At 40.5% G+C, this 14,623-nt stretch overlaps 2 protein-coding genes across 2 annotated transcripts; both read left to right on the top strand.

Annotated features, from left to right (window-relative positions):
- Positions 1 to 521: 521 nt before the first annotated feature.
- Positions 522 to 785, top strand: LOC310861500 (small ribosomal subunit protein bS21m-like; the record flags this gene model as incomplete). Its single annotated transcript, XM_083768962.1, has 1 exon — positions 522 to 785. The coding sequence occupies one exon, from the start codon at positions 522 to 524 to the stop codon at positions 783 to 785; it is 264 nt and encodes an 87-aa protein (XP_083625088.1).
- A 2,100-nt stretch (positions 786 to 2,885) lies between these two features.
- Positions 2,886 to 13,912, top strand: wdr46 (WD repeat domain 46). Its single transcript, XM_083768924.1, has 16 exons — positions 2,886 to 2,964; positions 4,083 to 4,283; positions 5,021 to 5,092; positions 5,722 to 5,781; positions 5,911 to 5,991; positions 6,087 to 6,199; positions 6,478 to 6,565; positions 6,687 to 6,748; positions 7,406 to 7,510; positions 7,624 to 7,774; positions 8,034 to 8,269; positions 8,842 to 8,995; positions 9,699 to 9,846; positions 12,105 to 12,295; positions 12,947 to 13,060; positions 13,187 to 13,912. The coding sequence occupies exons 1-16, from the start codon at positions 2,887 to 2,889 to the stop codon at positions 13,304 to 13,306; spliced, it is 1,974 nt and encodes a 657-aa protein (XP_083625050.1). The 5' UTR covers position 2,886; the 3' UTR covers positions 13,307 to 13,912.
- Positions 13,913 to 14,623: the final 711 nt, after the last annotated feature.

Genomic DNA, 14,623 nt, shown 5'->3' with positions numbered 1-14,623 from the left:
GGATATATACACAAGTATATATAAAGATAATTTGCCTAATTATGCTGGGGACCTGCCCAAGGACACCTGGGGGTCGCCGGGCCGGACCCCAGCCCACAAACAGAGTGAACCATGTAGGACCTCCAAGAGACTGCCTAGGAGGATAGCAAGTAAACAATGAATGACATGAAGGAGACAGATATGATGTGTGTAGGGAGGTAATAGGCAGCCAGAGAAAACGGGTAAAGTAAAGGAGAAGAGGCTTTATTGTTTCAGCCCCAAATTAGCCCTACAGCAGTGGTTCTCATGACATCAGACGTCTATGACATGTCTATGGTGTATTCAATACATGAATACACCATAGACATGTCATAGACGTCTGATTGGTTGAAATATTGCCCAAATTTGGAGCAATACACTGTATTGCTCCAAATTTGGCCAATATTTCAACCAATCAGAATCCCATTGACCTAATTATAAACGTTATATACTTCGATCAATATTTGTAGCTACACCACCATTCTCAAGTTGAGAATCTCAACATGGCGAACCATCTTCGCTTCGTTGCTCGGACAGTGATGGTTCAAGAAGGCAACCTTGATGCAGCTTACAAGGCTTTAACTAGGGTCCTGGCCCATGATGGGATCATCGAAGCAGTGAAACGCAGGCGTTATTATGAAAAGCCTTGCCAAAAGAGAAGGCGGGAAAACTATGAGAACTGCAAACGGATCTACCACACCGACATGGCCAGAAAGCTCTCATTTATCTCCAAGACACAGAGACAAGATGCCTGGGTCGGTTGCTAATGACATGGACATCTTCCTTTCTTTCTTTTTCCTTTATTTGTTCAGGGAAGCCCGTAAGCCCATTGAGAGCAAGCTCTCTTTTTCAAGGATGCCCTGATCACAGCAACACAATACATATAATGAAAAACAATAACAAACATTTGAACTACATTAGAACGCCACAGATGCAAATTAATAAATATAGTGTTAAATGTAACAGATGCAGTCACTATGTAGTCTGTCCGACCTCAAGAAGCACCCACATGTCCCAATCGAACCAGTTTCAGGGAGACCGTTTGGAAGTTTGTGTGGAGCATAATAAATGAAGGCAGTCTTTCCTTGTTCACTGTTCTTATAGGTTACATGACATGTAACTTACTGTATACAAACCATGTGTTGCAATAGAGAACATTATCAATGGTCCTGCCGTTATAAGGCCAGCAGGATGGAAGACCCTAAAAAGGAATGCACAATAAAGTGAACACTGGAAAATGAACGAACAAGGAGAAGAATAATGTATCATTCTCAACGGACAAAATGGCAAGATTTGCAATGCATCAAAATCATTTATTTCCGTTGGTTGGCCATCTTTGGTCATGTATGTGGAGAACAGAGCAGCACATTTTGTCTTATTAGTGTTTGTGATTATGATATTACTCAACTCTTAAGTTGGCTGTCATTTACCTTTTTGTTTGATAAATTATTGAAATTGGTTAAATCCTTTTACTGTCATGGTTCTCATCTGGAGAACCATATCTACTGTATATGATCATGGGGGCAACTGTTAAAGGACCACTTTTCTACCTTCATATAATTGGTCCTCACTAATGATCATGATAAAATACCACATCTTTTGTCTACTCATGCTGTGGGCAGTTCAGAAACCCATCCACCAGTGACATCATCGATGGGGAATCCAAACTAATAGAAACTCACGATGATAACAATCTAAATATGTATATATTTTTAATCTTGTTTTAAAAAACATCTGCCTCACGATGATGGTGGACGGGTTTCTGAACTGGCCGATGGAGAGCAGGCCCCCTTTTGCACATCGTATTGTTAGGCAATGGTTGTTGTGTCACGTATGTCTTTTCAATAAGATGCTGTTGTCATGTCCACTGTGATGGTCAACAAACCTAGCCTGACACTCAGTCTGAATTCTCATTTAGTTTCACTTCATTGTAAAAAAAGAAGAAGAAGAAGAAATTGGCGTGGCTAGCAATTCAGGGCTGGAGCCAGGCTACAACAAACCCAGATGACAGATCTGTGCATGATGTGGTTTGAATTCTTCGTGTCTGTTATTCTGTGCTCCGAATCAGTCTTTGTTCATGCACAGCAAAATCCAGATGTCCAGATTTGATGATTTTGCTGTGCATGTGTTGTGTTGTGTATATCTCAAACTGATCTCTCTATTTTTTAGGGCATGTCTTTATAGGCAACATTTTTTTTAAAGATTAATAAAAACGTAATTGAGAAAATAGCAAACCTATACAAGCTCACAATACGCTATTCGTCACAACGAAGTATATAAACAAAGACCACCATTTGGGAGAAGGAAGGAAATTGTGTCATGGTCTGATGTGAAACACATGGCTCCTTCCTTCTGAGTGTCTGAGGAGAGCCCCATCCTCATATATATAGGCCTATGCACTGATCTTTTCAATAATGCACTGATCACTGTTCTACGACGGTTTCTGTTGTGTCTGACATCAATGCATGTTATGTTTGTGATGTCCACAGTCTCCATATGGATATGGGCATGCATGTTTGTGAATTTTAATTTATAGGATGGTTTTGTGGCCTAGCCTACTACACAGTTGTTGCTGAGTGGCCCTTCTGAAAATATTTTGTCAGGATTAAACCCCCATAAGAGAAGAAATGTGTTTAAAATGTCCAAAGCATAAAATAGGGCAAAGTGTTCAAACTGATTTCGATGCTAATTTAATTTGTTGAGGATCCCCTGGCTGAAACCTCTTCGATTACCACTGGGTGGGGGGTCCCCGGACCCCCACCCATTGAGAATCACTGCTCCCAGAGTCATGTGGCACTGTTTCTTTAAGGTTTCGCCTCTGACGTGGTCGGAAGTTCAGAGCGTTTCGTGAATCGTATCACAACAAAGATGGCGACGTCCGAGGACACTGTAGTGAATGATACACACGTGGGGAAAGAGGGGAAAAACACCAATAAGAAGAAGAAGGTATTCATAATTACAATTGTCATAATAATCTTTATTAAATACTATTTATTTCTGTCATGGTTTCTAATGACACATTGAGAATAAACAAGCGATTCGTGCTTTCACTGCTTTGGGAATCCACATGAGGTTTCCACTGTATCAGCGCTGGTGGTGAAGAGTCATCGTGGTCCAACAACCATCATGCAGGCTGCACATAATAAACATTCATTAATGCAGTAGTTCTCAAACATTGTCATGTCAAGGATCCCCGCGGACCCTCATTTTAAAATAATTTGTGCCAGGCAGGGACCCCCATAAGTAAAGATAGTTAGCCCTTGAAAAGGTAGCTCTGGTCCATAGCTCTAAACCTTCAACGGCAGCAAAGGGCATTAGTGCTATGGAGCTGAGCTAGGTAAAAGGTAGCCAAGGGTACCGAAATGGCAATAGTAATACTGATTGATTGATTGATTGAAATATTTATTAACAGTTTGTAGAATTTACAGTACATTTTAAGCACAAACTCAATACAAAGACTGTCAACTGTGAGTGGACGACCCAATTAAGCATTACACTTGTTTACAACAGGGTCCACATTGTTCAATTCATCAAAACATTTAAAGACATACAGACATTTAGAGACATACAAATAGACATTTCTATGTTTTCTATTTTCATTTATATACTTATACTTATTCATTCCCTTAGCCCTATCCTTGTTAAACCAGGCTTTTATTTTCGTTCGCATTACTCAATTAAACCCTAAATCATGACGAGCGTTATGTGATCCATCGCTAGGTACCCTCTGAAAGATTTTGACACATTTTGAAAACTTTTGAAAAACATGGGACTTTATGCATAATGGGTTTGGTACTTTTTTGTATACTTTTTAAGTAAAATTAGCACTACAGGACTTCTACATTGTGGTTTTGCTACTAATACTAAAGTAAAACCAATTTGATTGAAATATTTATTAACAGTTTGCAGAATTACAGTACATTTCAAGTACAAGTTACAACTCAATACAAAAACTGTTAACTGTGAGTGGGCGACACCATAAAGCAATTGAGTTCTTCCTCCACCACTGTGATGGAGGCACCATCCTACAGATAAACATGTATGTATGTGTTTCTTTGTGGCAGGTTACACCTCGCTACTGGCAGATAAAGAAGAATCAAGAACAGAAGACAGATGATGGACAAAAGAAGGAGACACCCGCTGATGGGAAAAAAAGTGAACTGGCACAGCAGCAGACAAAAGAGAAAAAGAAGCTGAGGGTGAATAAAAGAAAACATGGAGGAGGTGAAAATCAGGAAGGAATTCAAAAGAAGGCTATGTCTGTGGTAAGTACATGGAAGTTATCGTGATTCGTGATGGAACAAAAGTCATGTCATGTGAAGCCCCAATGATCTTGCCCAAGATATGTAGGTAGATTGCTCGTTGTTGGTTGATTGATTACAGCAGTTCATTCTCAATCATTTTTTATTTCACCAGTTTGAGCCACATACCTCTTATTTGATACGATTTTCATCTTCCCGGGCCACCCGATCTACACTGAAAAGTCATCAATTTAACAATTTGTACGAATCTAAAATTACATTTGTTTTTTTGTACAGAGGGTCAGTTTGGTTAATTAGTTGCTGACCACTTGAAAGCCGATTGCTTAAGTCAGTTTGAATAAGAGCTTAAGTGCTAAATAAAATACTACTTCTAAACACTTCTGATTGGCTTGTCGTTGATTTGATGATGTTCACTTTTCTCAACTTGCGCAACAATATTCCGACAACACTAAACATTAGGAAAATATACCATGGTCAGATGGTGGTATAATGTAGTTTGTTTTCCATGTATGTACTATGTATCACCAAACCGTCGTGCCCTATAGCCTACCCCCACAAGTCAGCATGCACACGGGCTGCGTAAATGTTATATCATTATATCAGTTGTCATTCAAACCTCAATCTGTGGAGATTTGACATTTTTGTAAGTGTCATCCTGCTGTTTTTTATACAGATTAATGGAATGCAACCCATGCAAGAACATAAGTCAAATATTGATTATTGTTATGACTCTTTAACAGGCACAGAAGAAAAGAAAACTGAAGCTGAAAGCTGAAAATCATCAAAGAGTTAAAAAGAAGCCTATATTGGTGGTAAGTAAATGGAAAGGGCGACTGCACAAACTCATGTGAAGCCTGAGTCTCATGTAGCCAGACAGATCACAGATCTCCACCTATACTATGACCTACCCGGCTATACCACGGCTTCCCAAACGTTTCAGGCAGTGGCCGAGAGAACACGCCCACAGTGTCCCCAGCGGGAATCGAACCCAGGACCTTCTAGTTGTGAGGCGACAACACTACCGACTGTGCCACCGTGCCCCGTGGGGAACCCGGCCCCCACCATCACCCTGTTCAACACTTAAAATTGTAGGAGTTGAGGCATTACATTTACAGTTTGACTCGGTTCCAAAGATACATTTTTGCCTCTTTCTTATGTATATTATAGAGGTTTTAACACTTTTAGTCCTAAGGCCTATTTTATAAAGGCCTTCTAAAACCTACGGCAGTTTTATGAAAGACACCCCTAAACCTGAGGTCTTTCTGAGAAACTTCACAGAATTGAATCCGGAAATCTAGAATCCAGAAAAGTCCTGAAAAAGACAAAACTACAAGGACGGTGCACGCATTCCCGGCTTCAGAGATAAAGTAACGCTGCCGCGGCAGCATGTCTTAAGGTGAAAGATCAGTTCAGTTTGATTCATGGTCATACTCTTTCACAGGGAGCAAAGAACAAAACACAAGAAGATGAGAGGAGTAAAAAGACTGGGATATCCGGGGGGGTAAGTAAATTGATATTTTTATGATTGCACAACTTTGGGTCGCCCTACAGTACACATAGACTAGACTAGTCTTTTGTGTAGATTATTTGTGATGTTTTCAGGCCTCTGCACTGATTTTTCCTCTTTTAGAAAATGGATCCATTCCCTGGATCTGCTCCAGTCCCAGAGGAGAAGCTGAAAAAGTTCCGGAGGAAAGACAAACAAAAACTGGTGTGTCATATTTTTTCTGTCACAATTTATTCACATTATGGTGCTTCTCTTTTGCCAGCAGGACACTTACAACTCTTTTATTCTTGGTTTTCTAGCCTTCCCGTCAGCTCTACAAGCTCAGACGAGTTATGGCACAATCACAGGTTGTCTCAGATCTGGCCCAGAATCAAGCTGCACGACAGGACCTCCTCCTCCCAGAGGATGCAGGGTAAAGTTCTAGAAATACCAACTGTTGAACATCATTGTGTATGAAGAAGATGAAAGGGGTAATACGATGCTCGGGTGGTGCAGGGGTAAAGGGGTAGTAGCAATAGTTCAGCACAGGTCATGATTATAATGTTATCAAAAAAACGTGTTTGGCCTGCCCTTGAGGCACTTTGTGAAAAATAAGTCAAAAAAGTACTTGGCACTCAATGAGTTCACAGGAATATCACTGGAGACCATTTGTGAACTGCTTCGTTGTGACACCTCTCCTTCTACACTTAGATTCTTAGAAGGTGATGAGGATGAGGACACATGTACCATCTCCCAAGAGGACATAACCGATGCTGTGGATATAACATCCGGGGCAAAGGTGAGTAACTGACTGCCAGGATATCCAGGGAATGGTGGAATATCTCAGTCTTTGATTTGTGTTTGACAATGTTGTTTGCCTTGTCTTAAAGATGCAAATCTCTCTCCTGTTTTCTCTTTAGTATTTTAACCTTCATCTGTCACAGTTTGGGCCATATCGACTGGACTATAGCAAGACTGGACGGTCAGTGTCATGCTACCTATTTGTATTCTGTTGGCTGTCCGTTATGTCTGAGTCTCTGAGAGGAGTCTGGTTGATGCTGCATCAAGGAGGTTGCGTACATGGGGTTAATTTACCTTTGAGAAAAAGTGTAAGGCTTTTTGCCTATTGAACGTCGGAGGACTGAAATGTTGTTTGTTTTCTAATATATCTTATAAGTCTTAATTGCAAGTATAGTATAGATGCTATGCAGACGTCTCTTCGCTGTTGGGGAACCTGCTAGTTGTATATTCCTCATCTTCCTGGTATGTTTGTATGTGAATAAGTTAAGACCTTATTGATCCTGTGAGGGACATTCAGTCACCAAATGGAAAGCGCTATTCAAGAGTCCTTCGGTTTCCACATTCTGCTTTTTATTAAATATAAAATCCCTTTGCATAACCAGTGCACACAGCCATTTTGTTTTATGAACAGAACTAACACAGCCACCCATCACATCTTATGATGGATGTGATGTGTTCTGAGCTTGTAGGTCTTTTTGTGTCACGCGACTCCGTCGTCCAACTTTACGTGTACAAAATGTATTTAAAATAGTTTTTTTTATCAATCTTGTGACACTATATGCGTTGTTAATAATATGTTGGTGATTCATGGTATTTGTGTTTTCTACGTTGTCTTCAGCCAACTGCTTGTCGGTGGGAGGAGAGGTCATGTGGCCTGTCTGGACTGGCAGTCGAAGCAGCTGATGTGTGAGATGAACGTTATGGAGACTGTTAATGATGTGAAGTAAGTTGGCCTGCATCTAACATGGAGTGTTAGATTTAAACGTCATTCAGCAAAAACATAATTTGATTATAATCCAGTATTGTAAACCCTATTCAATATGTTGCTACCTTCAGATGGCTACATAGTGAGGCTATGTTTGCAGTGGCTCAGAAGAAGTGGCTGTATATCTACGACTCCAACGGCATTGAGCTTCACTGCATTCGTAAATTCAACGATGTCCTTCGTATGCAGTACCTGCCTTATCACTTTTTGCTGGCCACAGCGGTGAGCCCTTGAAAAACTGTCCACAAATATTAGCAGGATATTGAAAGTTTCTAATAAAGAAATGGATACCCAATATACTTAACATTTTTATGAATATACTGTATATAGTATTACAGTTTGTATTTCAACTCTTTTTCGAGAGTTCTGTTAACGCTTAGTACGTTGTGATCATTGTTGAAGATCCATTTCTTTAAGCAAGCAATACTGTTGTGTGGCAGAGAACAAGGCATAACATTGTACTGTTTTTCACCGCTCAAAGAGTGCCACAGGTTTCCTGCAGTACCTGGATGTGTCTGTAGGGAAGGAGGTGGCAGCCATTGGCACCAAGGCAGGGCGGCTTGATGTTATGTGCCAGAACCCTCAGAATGCCATCATCCACCTGGGTCACTCCAAAGGCACTGTGACCCTCTGGTCCCCCAACCAGAAAGAAGCTCTTGTCAAGATGCTCTGTCACCAGGGCGGTGTGCGCTCTGTCACAGTTGACAAGACTGGCACGTAGGTTGCTATTTTCTTTCTTATGGGGCAGTTTTTGCTTTATTTAGATATAGTAGAGATATGGGAATCTGAGGGCAGGGAGAGTGGGAAGGAAATGCAATATAGCTTTCCTCCTGGAATCATACCATATACGTTATGGTCGAAGGAGTGTCTGATCATCACTATTCAAGTTTTATAATTCCAGTGCACAGCAGAAAGAATGCTTATACTTCACTCCGTAAAGTAGTGAACATTATTTGGCATATAGTCAAATTGCAGCAGTAAAGGGTGCGTGAGGAAGAAGTTGACTGGCCACATTTCTTTTGCTGACGTCTGAACAGAAACGGCAAACAGCCTTCCTCAAATCTATCCTACTCAAAATTGGAAGCACACAGTTGTCTAGAGTCTTTGTAGCGGTAGCACTAAGATTTACATTTAGGCTACTGGAACAAAGGCCGGCAGTAATTAGAAATACTAATTGGAATTAGAAACGGGCAATACAGATTTCCTTACATGTATGATATGTATAAGTGTTACTGAATGCCTTGCCCACCAGAGGGCAGTTCTTATAATTTCCACTGGTGTCTTTCTAGCTATATGGTGACATCAGGTATGGACAAGAAGTTAAAGGTTTATGACATCCGGACCTTCAAACCCCTCCAGTCCTACTTCCTGCCTGCTGGAGCGTCCTCTCTCTCCCTGAGCCAGAGGGGTCTGCTTTCTGCTGCTACAGGGGACATTGTTCAGGTCACCGTCTTATCCACACACACTAATGAATATAATACGTCAATTATGAGTTGGGATGCTATTGACCTGCACACACAGGCCTATTTATGAATGGAATTCCCTTGATTTAACCCTCAAATGAAGACCATTCATTCCCATGTCAGTTGAAACATGGATTAAACAAAGCTGCATTTCACCTTTATCCAAAACAACTGAAGTCAGTTGTGACCAATTCTTGAGTTGCAAAAATTACAAAAGCTGGCCATAAAATTACATCATACATAAAGCTTGTGCAGCATAATACAAATCTAGCATCATTATGTTTGTCCTCGGGTAAAAATCTTGATCATAATAGGAATTTGGTGACAAATCTTTCAAATTGTATATGGCACATATACAATATACAATAATATGTGTGTGTGTATATATATATATATATACAGTACAACCTTTACAGGTTGAGGTTGAGAACTGAGCATTTTTTGTTTTCACAATGGCTATTGACTCGCAATAATTAAAGGGTTGAACTATTTAGAAGAGATGTGCAGAGAAGATAAATAAATATTTAGAACAGATGTGCATGGGCAAAAAAGCTTAAAAAAACCTAATCAACCAACAAAATCCTAGTAGACTATGGTCAAATCCGACTGATGTACTGAGGGGGACAGCCTTAATAATTTCCCCGTTTATGCAATTCATAAATGGTGTGTGTGGCTCTGTGCAGGTGTACAGGGATGTATGGAGCACCCCAGTCACCAAGCCCTACATGGCGCACAGATTGCGGGGACCAGTGTGGGGACTGCAATTCTGTCCATTTGAGGATGTCCTTGGAGTGGGGCATGGAGAGGGCTTCACCAGTATGGTGGTACCAGGTTCGTACATTGAAATATTTGTCTTCAATTTTCATTTTAAGATGGTGAGCTTTTCCTCTGTGTTAATGAATGCAGCTGTTCAGTGTTCACTGACGGCCTGTAATAACATGCCCAAAATAGGGATTGATTGTTTAATTAAATGATCGATTGGTAGTTTATTATTTTGAGGGGCGCTATACAGCTTTTGTCCCCACATGTCTCATATTTGCCATTGACAATGAAAGGAGAAATTAGGTCATAACTAACTACTTGCTTGTTGCACACTAGTAGGCCATAAATGGCCAACTAGTGCGCAAGCAGAGCGCGCAAGTACTTTCGATTACATATGTATATGTAATTAGTTGATTAGCGGTATACTGTGGTGACTTTGCGCCAAAAACAGTCCCAGCCAACCCGCCACTTTTGATGCGTATGCACCGTCCCAGCAAATTGTGCCTGATACGGCAGTGGTGCCAGATTACATACGTGTATACACAGGAGCATTACCTTTAATCCTCCCAACACTAAAACATATCGTCATTATGTCACCATCGAAAACCAATTACACTCTGGCATTGGGTCCTTTAATCCACATATTTTTTTTTATTTTTATTAAAGATATTTTTTTTGCGGCTTACGCCTTTTATTGATTTTTGAAGGGACAGACAGTAGGCTGACAGGAAACGGGAGAGAGATGGGGGGATGACATGCAGTAAAGGCCGTGTCGGGTCCGGGAGTCGAACCCGCGGCACACTGCGACTGGATTACCAGTCCGGTGCCCAGACCGTTACGCTACGGCCTGGGCCAATCCACATATTTCTTACGTCATCATTGAGAGCTAGTTATACATATACTATATATAATATATGTAATTTGTAAATTGATTAGCGGTATACTGTGGTTACTTTGCGCCAAAAAGCTTCCCAGCCAACCCGCCACTTTTGATGCGTATGAAAATAAAATAGCAAATTGTGCCTGATTTGCTGGAACCAGATTACATACATGACCATATTTCTTACGTCATCATTGAGAGCTAGTCATACATATACTATATATATGTAATTTGTAAGTTGATTAGCGGTATACTGTGGTTACTTTGCGCCAAAACCCGTCCGAGCCAACCCGCCACTTTTGATGCGTATGCAAATAAAACAGCAAATTGTGCCTGATTTGCTGGGACCAGATTACATACATGACCATATTTCTTACGTCATCATTGAGAGCTAGTCATACATATACTATATATATGTAATTTGTAAGTTGATTAGCGGTATACTGTGGTTACTTTGCGCCAAAACCCGTCCCAGCCAACCCGCCACTTTTGATGCGTATGCAAATAAAACAGCAAATTGTGCCTGATTTGCTGGGACCAGATTGCATACATGACCATATTTCTTACGTCATCATTGAGAGCTAGTCATACATATACTATATATATGTAATTTGTAAGTTGATTGGCGGTATACTGTGGTTACTTTGTGCCAAAAACCAACCTGCCACTTTTGATGTGTATGCAAATAAAACAGGAAATTGTGCCTGATTTGCTGGGACCAGGTTACATACATGTATACACAGGAACATTACCTTTAATCCTCCCAACACTAAAACATATCGTCATTACGTCACAATCGAAGACCAATTACACCCTGGCATTGGGTCCTTTAATCCACATATTTCTTATGTCATCATTGAGAGCTAGTTACACCATGTACTCTGGTCCCAGCAAATCAGGCACAATTTGCTATTTTATTTTACAAATGATATATATATAGTATATGTATGACTAGCTCTCAATGATGATGTAAGAAATATGGTCATGTATGTAATCTGGTCCCAGCAAATCAGGCACAATTTTATTTGCATACGCATCAAAAGTGGCGGGTTGGCTGGGACGGTGCATACGGACCGGGCGAAACTATTACTTGCGCGCTCTGCTTGCGCAAGTAATTATGTAGACGAGCAAATATAAGAGCGCTGAATATAAGAGTGCTCCTCACTTCACATGGGTGTGATTCTTTTAGGGATTTTTGAAGCCCCTCCTATATACAGCTTTTGTCCCCACACGTCTCAATATTTTCCATTGACGATGAAAGGAGAAATTTGGTCAAATGTCCGCCAAATATGACGTAAATTTAACTAACCAGTCACATTTAGTTGTTCATGAGATGATGTATAATTATAAGAGTGCCCCTCACTTCTCACATGTGTGATTTTTATAATCTATTAAATTGCTTTGTTTAACTTTTGCACCTTATATCTTATCTCTCTTCTCTCCACAGGTGCTGGTGAGCCTAACTTTGATGGTTTGGATGCAAATCCATACCGCAGTGTAAAGCAGAGGCAGGAATGGGAGGTCAAGGCTTTACTGGACAAGATACAACCAGAGCTGATAAGCCTAGATCCAGGCCAGTTAGGCCTGGTTGACTATGCCGGTTTTAAGCAGAGGCACCAAGACAGGGTCGAGGCTCTGGTAAGTGTTGGACACATTAACCATTTTCAATCTGCTATCCATATTTTGGCCATGTCGTTTGAGCCGGCCTTTGAATGAGGAATCATTGGTCACAACAGCAACCAGTCATAATGAAACATAGGACAGGATACAGCTAAGAGAAACAGGAAGTGTTGCCCAACATTCATGCAAGGGCTCATGTCTTTGAGGTACAGAAACTGGGAGTGGGGGGACAGCCCACCTCTGCCACGGGCGCAGCCCCGAAAACAAGCGCTCCCTAACGTCTTGCCTCCTATGGAAACAATAGTAGCACACTGGAAACTCTGCTGCGGGCGCAGCCCCGAAAACAAGCGCTCCCTAACGTCTCGCCTCCAATGGAAACAATAGTAGCACACTGGAAACTTGTGGATAGAGATAGAAGGAAACAAAACGGGATACAGATAATTAAATGTTCCGATATGAGCAGAGGAAGATATACATATGGCATATATAGTAGCGGGTATGTAGCACTTACAAATAAGGAAAAATCAACATGGAAATATACATTAAATTATGAAACGAAACAAAATATGTATATAGAAGGTTTCTGCCTGACTGAGACAATATTATTTATTTTATTGATGGCCTCCAGTTCTCTTAAAACCAGGGGTTTATGTTTTGATGTCTTCTCAGGGTTATGATCCACTCGCAGTAGATAAATTCAAGCCACGGTTAAAGAAAAAGGGCCGGAGCAAAAGTGGAAATATTGAAAGGCGCAAGAAGCAAGTGGGTCATGAGGACCAGAGGGTAAGTTATTCAATTTTTTTGTATTTATATTTAATTAGGATATTGATGTGATCACATTTTAATACACCATCACCCTCACTTACAGTATGTTGTTAACTTGTCTTTGACTCCTTCTCGACCCTCCAGGTTGTGATCAGGAAAACAGTGGAGGACAAAATGAGGATGGAAAAACAAAGGGCGAAGGAGAAAGAGAAGAGGACGTCATTTTCCAGCCAGAAGTCTGCCCTCGATAGATTCAAGAAATAGACAAAAAGGAACCATTGTTTCGGCTATGTGTCAGTGACATTTTGTGCGGGGAGTGACATTTGAACTTTCTGTAAAAGGAACACCGTCTGCTTCTCTGCAGTCGTTTTACATGAAGAGGCCCTGCAGTAATTTTCTGATTGTTAGTCCTTTGATAATAACTCTCCATACTGTGGGTTTGTAAAAATAGTCATTGATTAGTTCATATGTGTAACCCATGGTCACTTTCTAGGACAAACCAATCCATTTATTGTCTGTTGCCATCAGCATGGCTCATTTACAATGAGGTGCTAGTACCAAATCTTTTAGCAGAGTCCATAACGCGTTTTATAGAATTATGTTCTGAGAATAAAAACATGATAACAGATTTGTATGAAAATATTTCTATTATACAATTGTGTTATAAGTTACAGAAAAATGTTCTATACTTGCTATGCTTGTATGAAAGTTCTGGATCGAGCCTAACGCCCAGGTATTTGATCTGATAGATGTAATGTATTGATCAAAGTCAAACCTAAGTCTATTGTCCAGTGTGAGTCCAAGATATGTGAAACTGTCAACCTGTTCTACTGTTTTACCGTTAATGAGGAGTGGGTTGTTTCAATGACCAGTAGATAGTTGTCTGCACCACTGTGTAAAATGATAAATGGTATTCTGATAGACCGTAATAGATTTATTGTCATGGAGCAGTCCGAGAATGGTAGTGTCATTACAGTATTAAAATTACTGTATGTGATGTTAGTGGGTATGGGCTAATACAGTCATTTGTATATACAGTGTAGAGGAAAGGACAGGTCACAACCTTGGGGGGACGGGGGGACGACCAAGGTTCATGTTTTAGGTTGTTATTAGAGAAAGTAAAAGATGAGTGTTAATCTTTTTTCATTTGCTGCTTTCTTTTGTTTTAGGGATTTTAGCTGTTTTTGACAGGGGCGGGGGCATTCGAGCATGGGGCTAAATATGTATTCTTTTACACAATTTTATGGTGATTTCCTTTTTATGGTTTACTATAGTCCTAATAAACGCCAGGAAATTACATCTGGCCACAGAAGATCACAGGATCTACTGAATGTGAAGGTAGCCTACTGTGGGGAAGCCACACTGTGTCATAGGCTCAATATGCCAGTTTGACACATTCAGTAGATCCTGTGATATTTTATGGCCAAATGTAATTTCTTGGGGTCTAGTAGGACTATAGTAAAGAATAAAAAAATAAATCGCTATAAAACTTTGTAAAGAAATACATATTTAGCCCCGTGCTCGAATGCCCCCGCCCCCCTGTCAAAGACAGCTAAAATCCCCAAAACGAAAGAAAGCAGC

The sequence above is a fragment of the Protomyctophum parallelum genome (genome assembly GCF_964188405.1).
Source record: "Protomyctophum parallelum genome assembly, chromosome: 7".
Lineage (NCBI taxonomy): Eukaryota > Metazoa > Chordata > Actinopteri > Myctophiformes > Myctophidae > Protomyctophum > Protomyctophum parallelum.
This window is presented reverse-complemented; position numbering and strand designations above follow the sequence as displayed.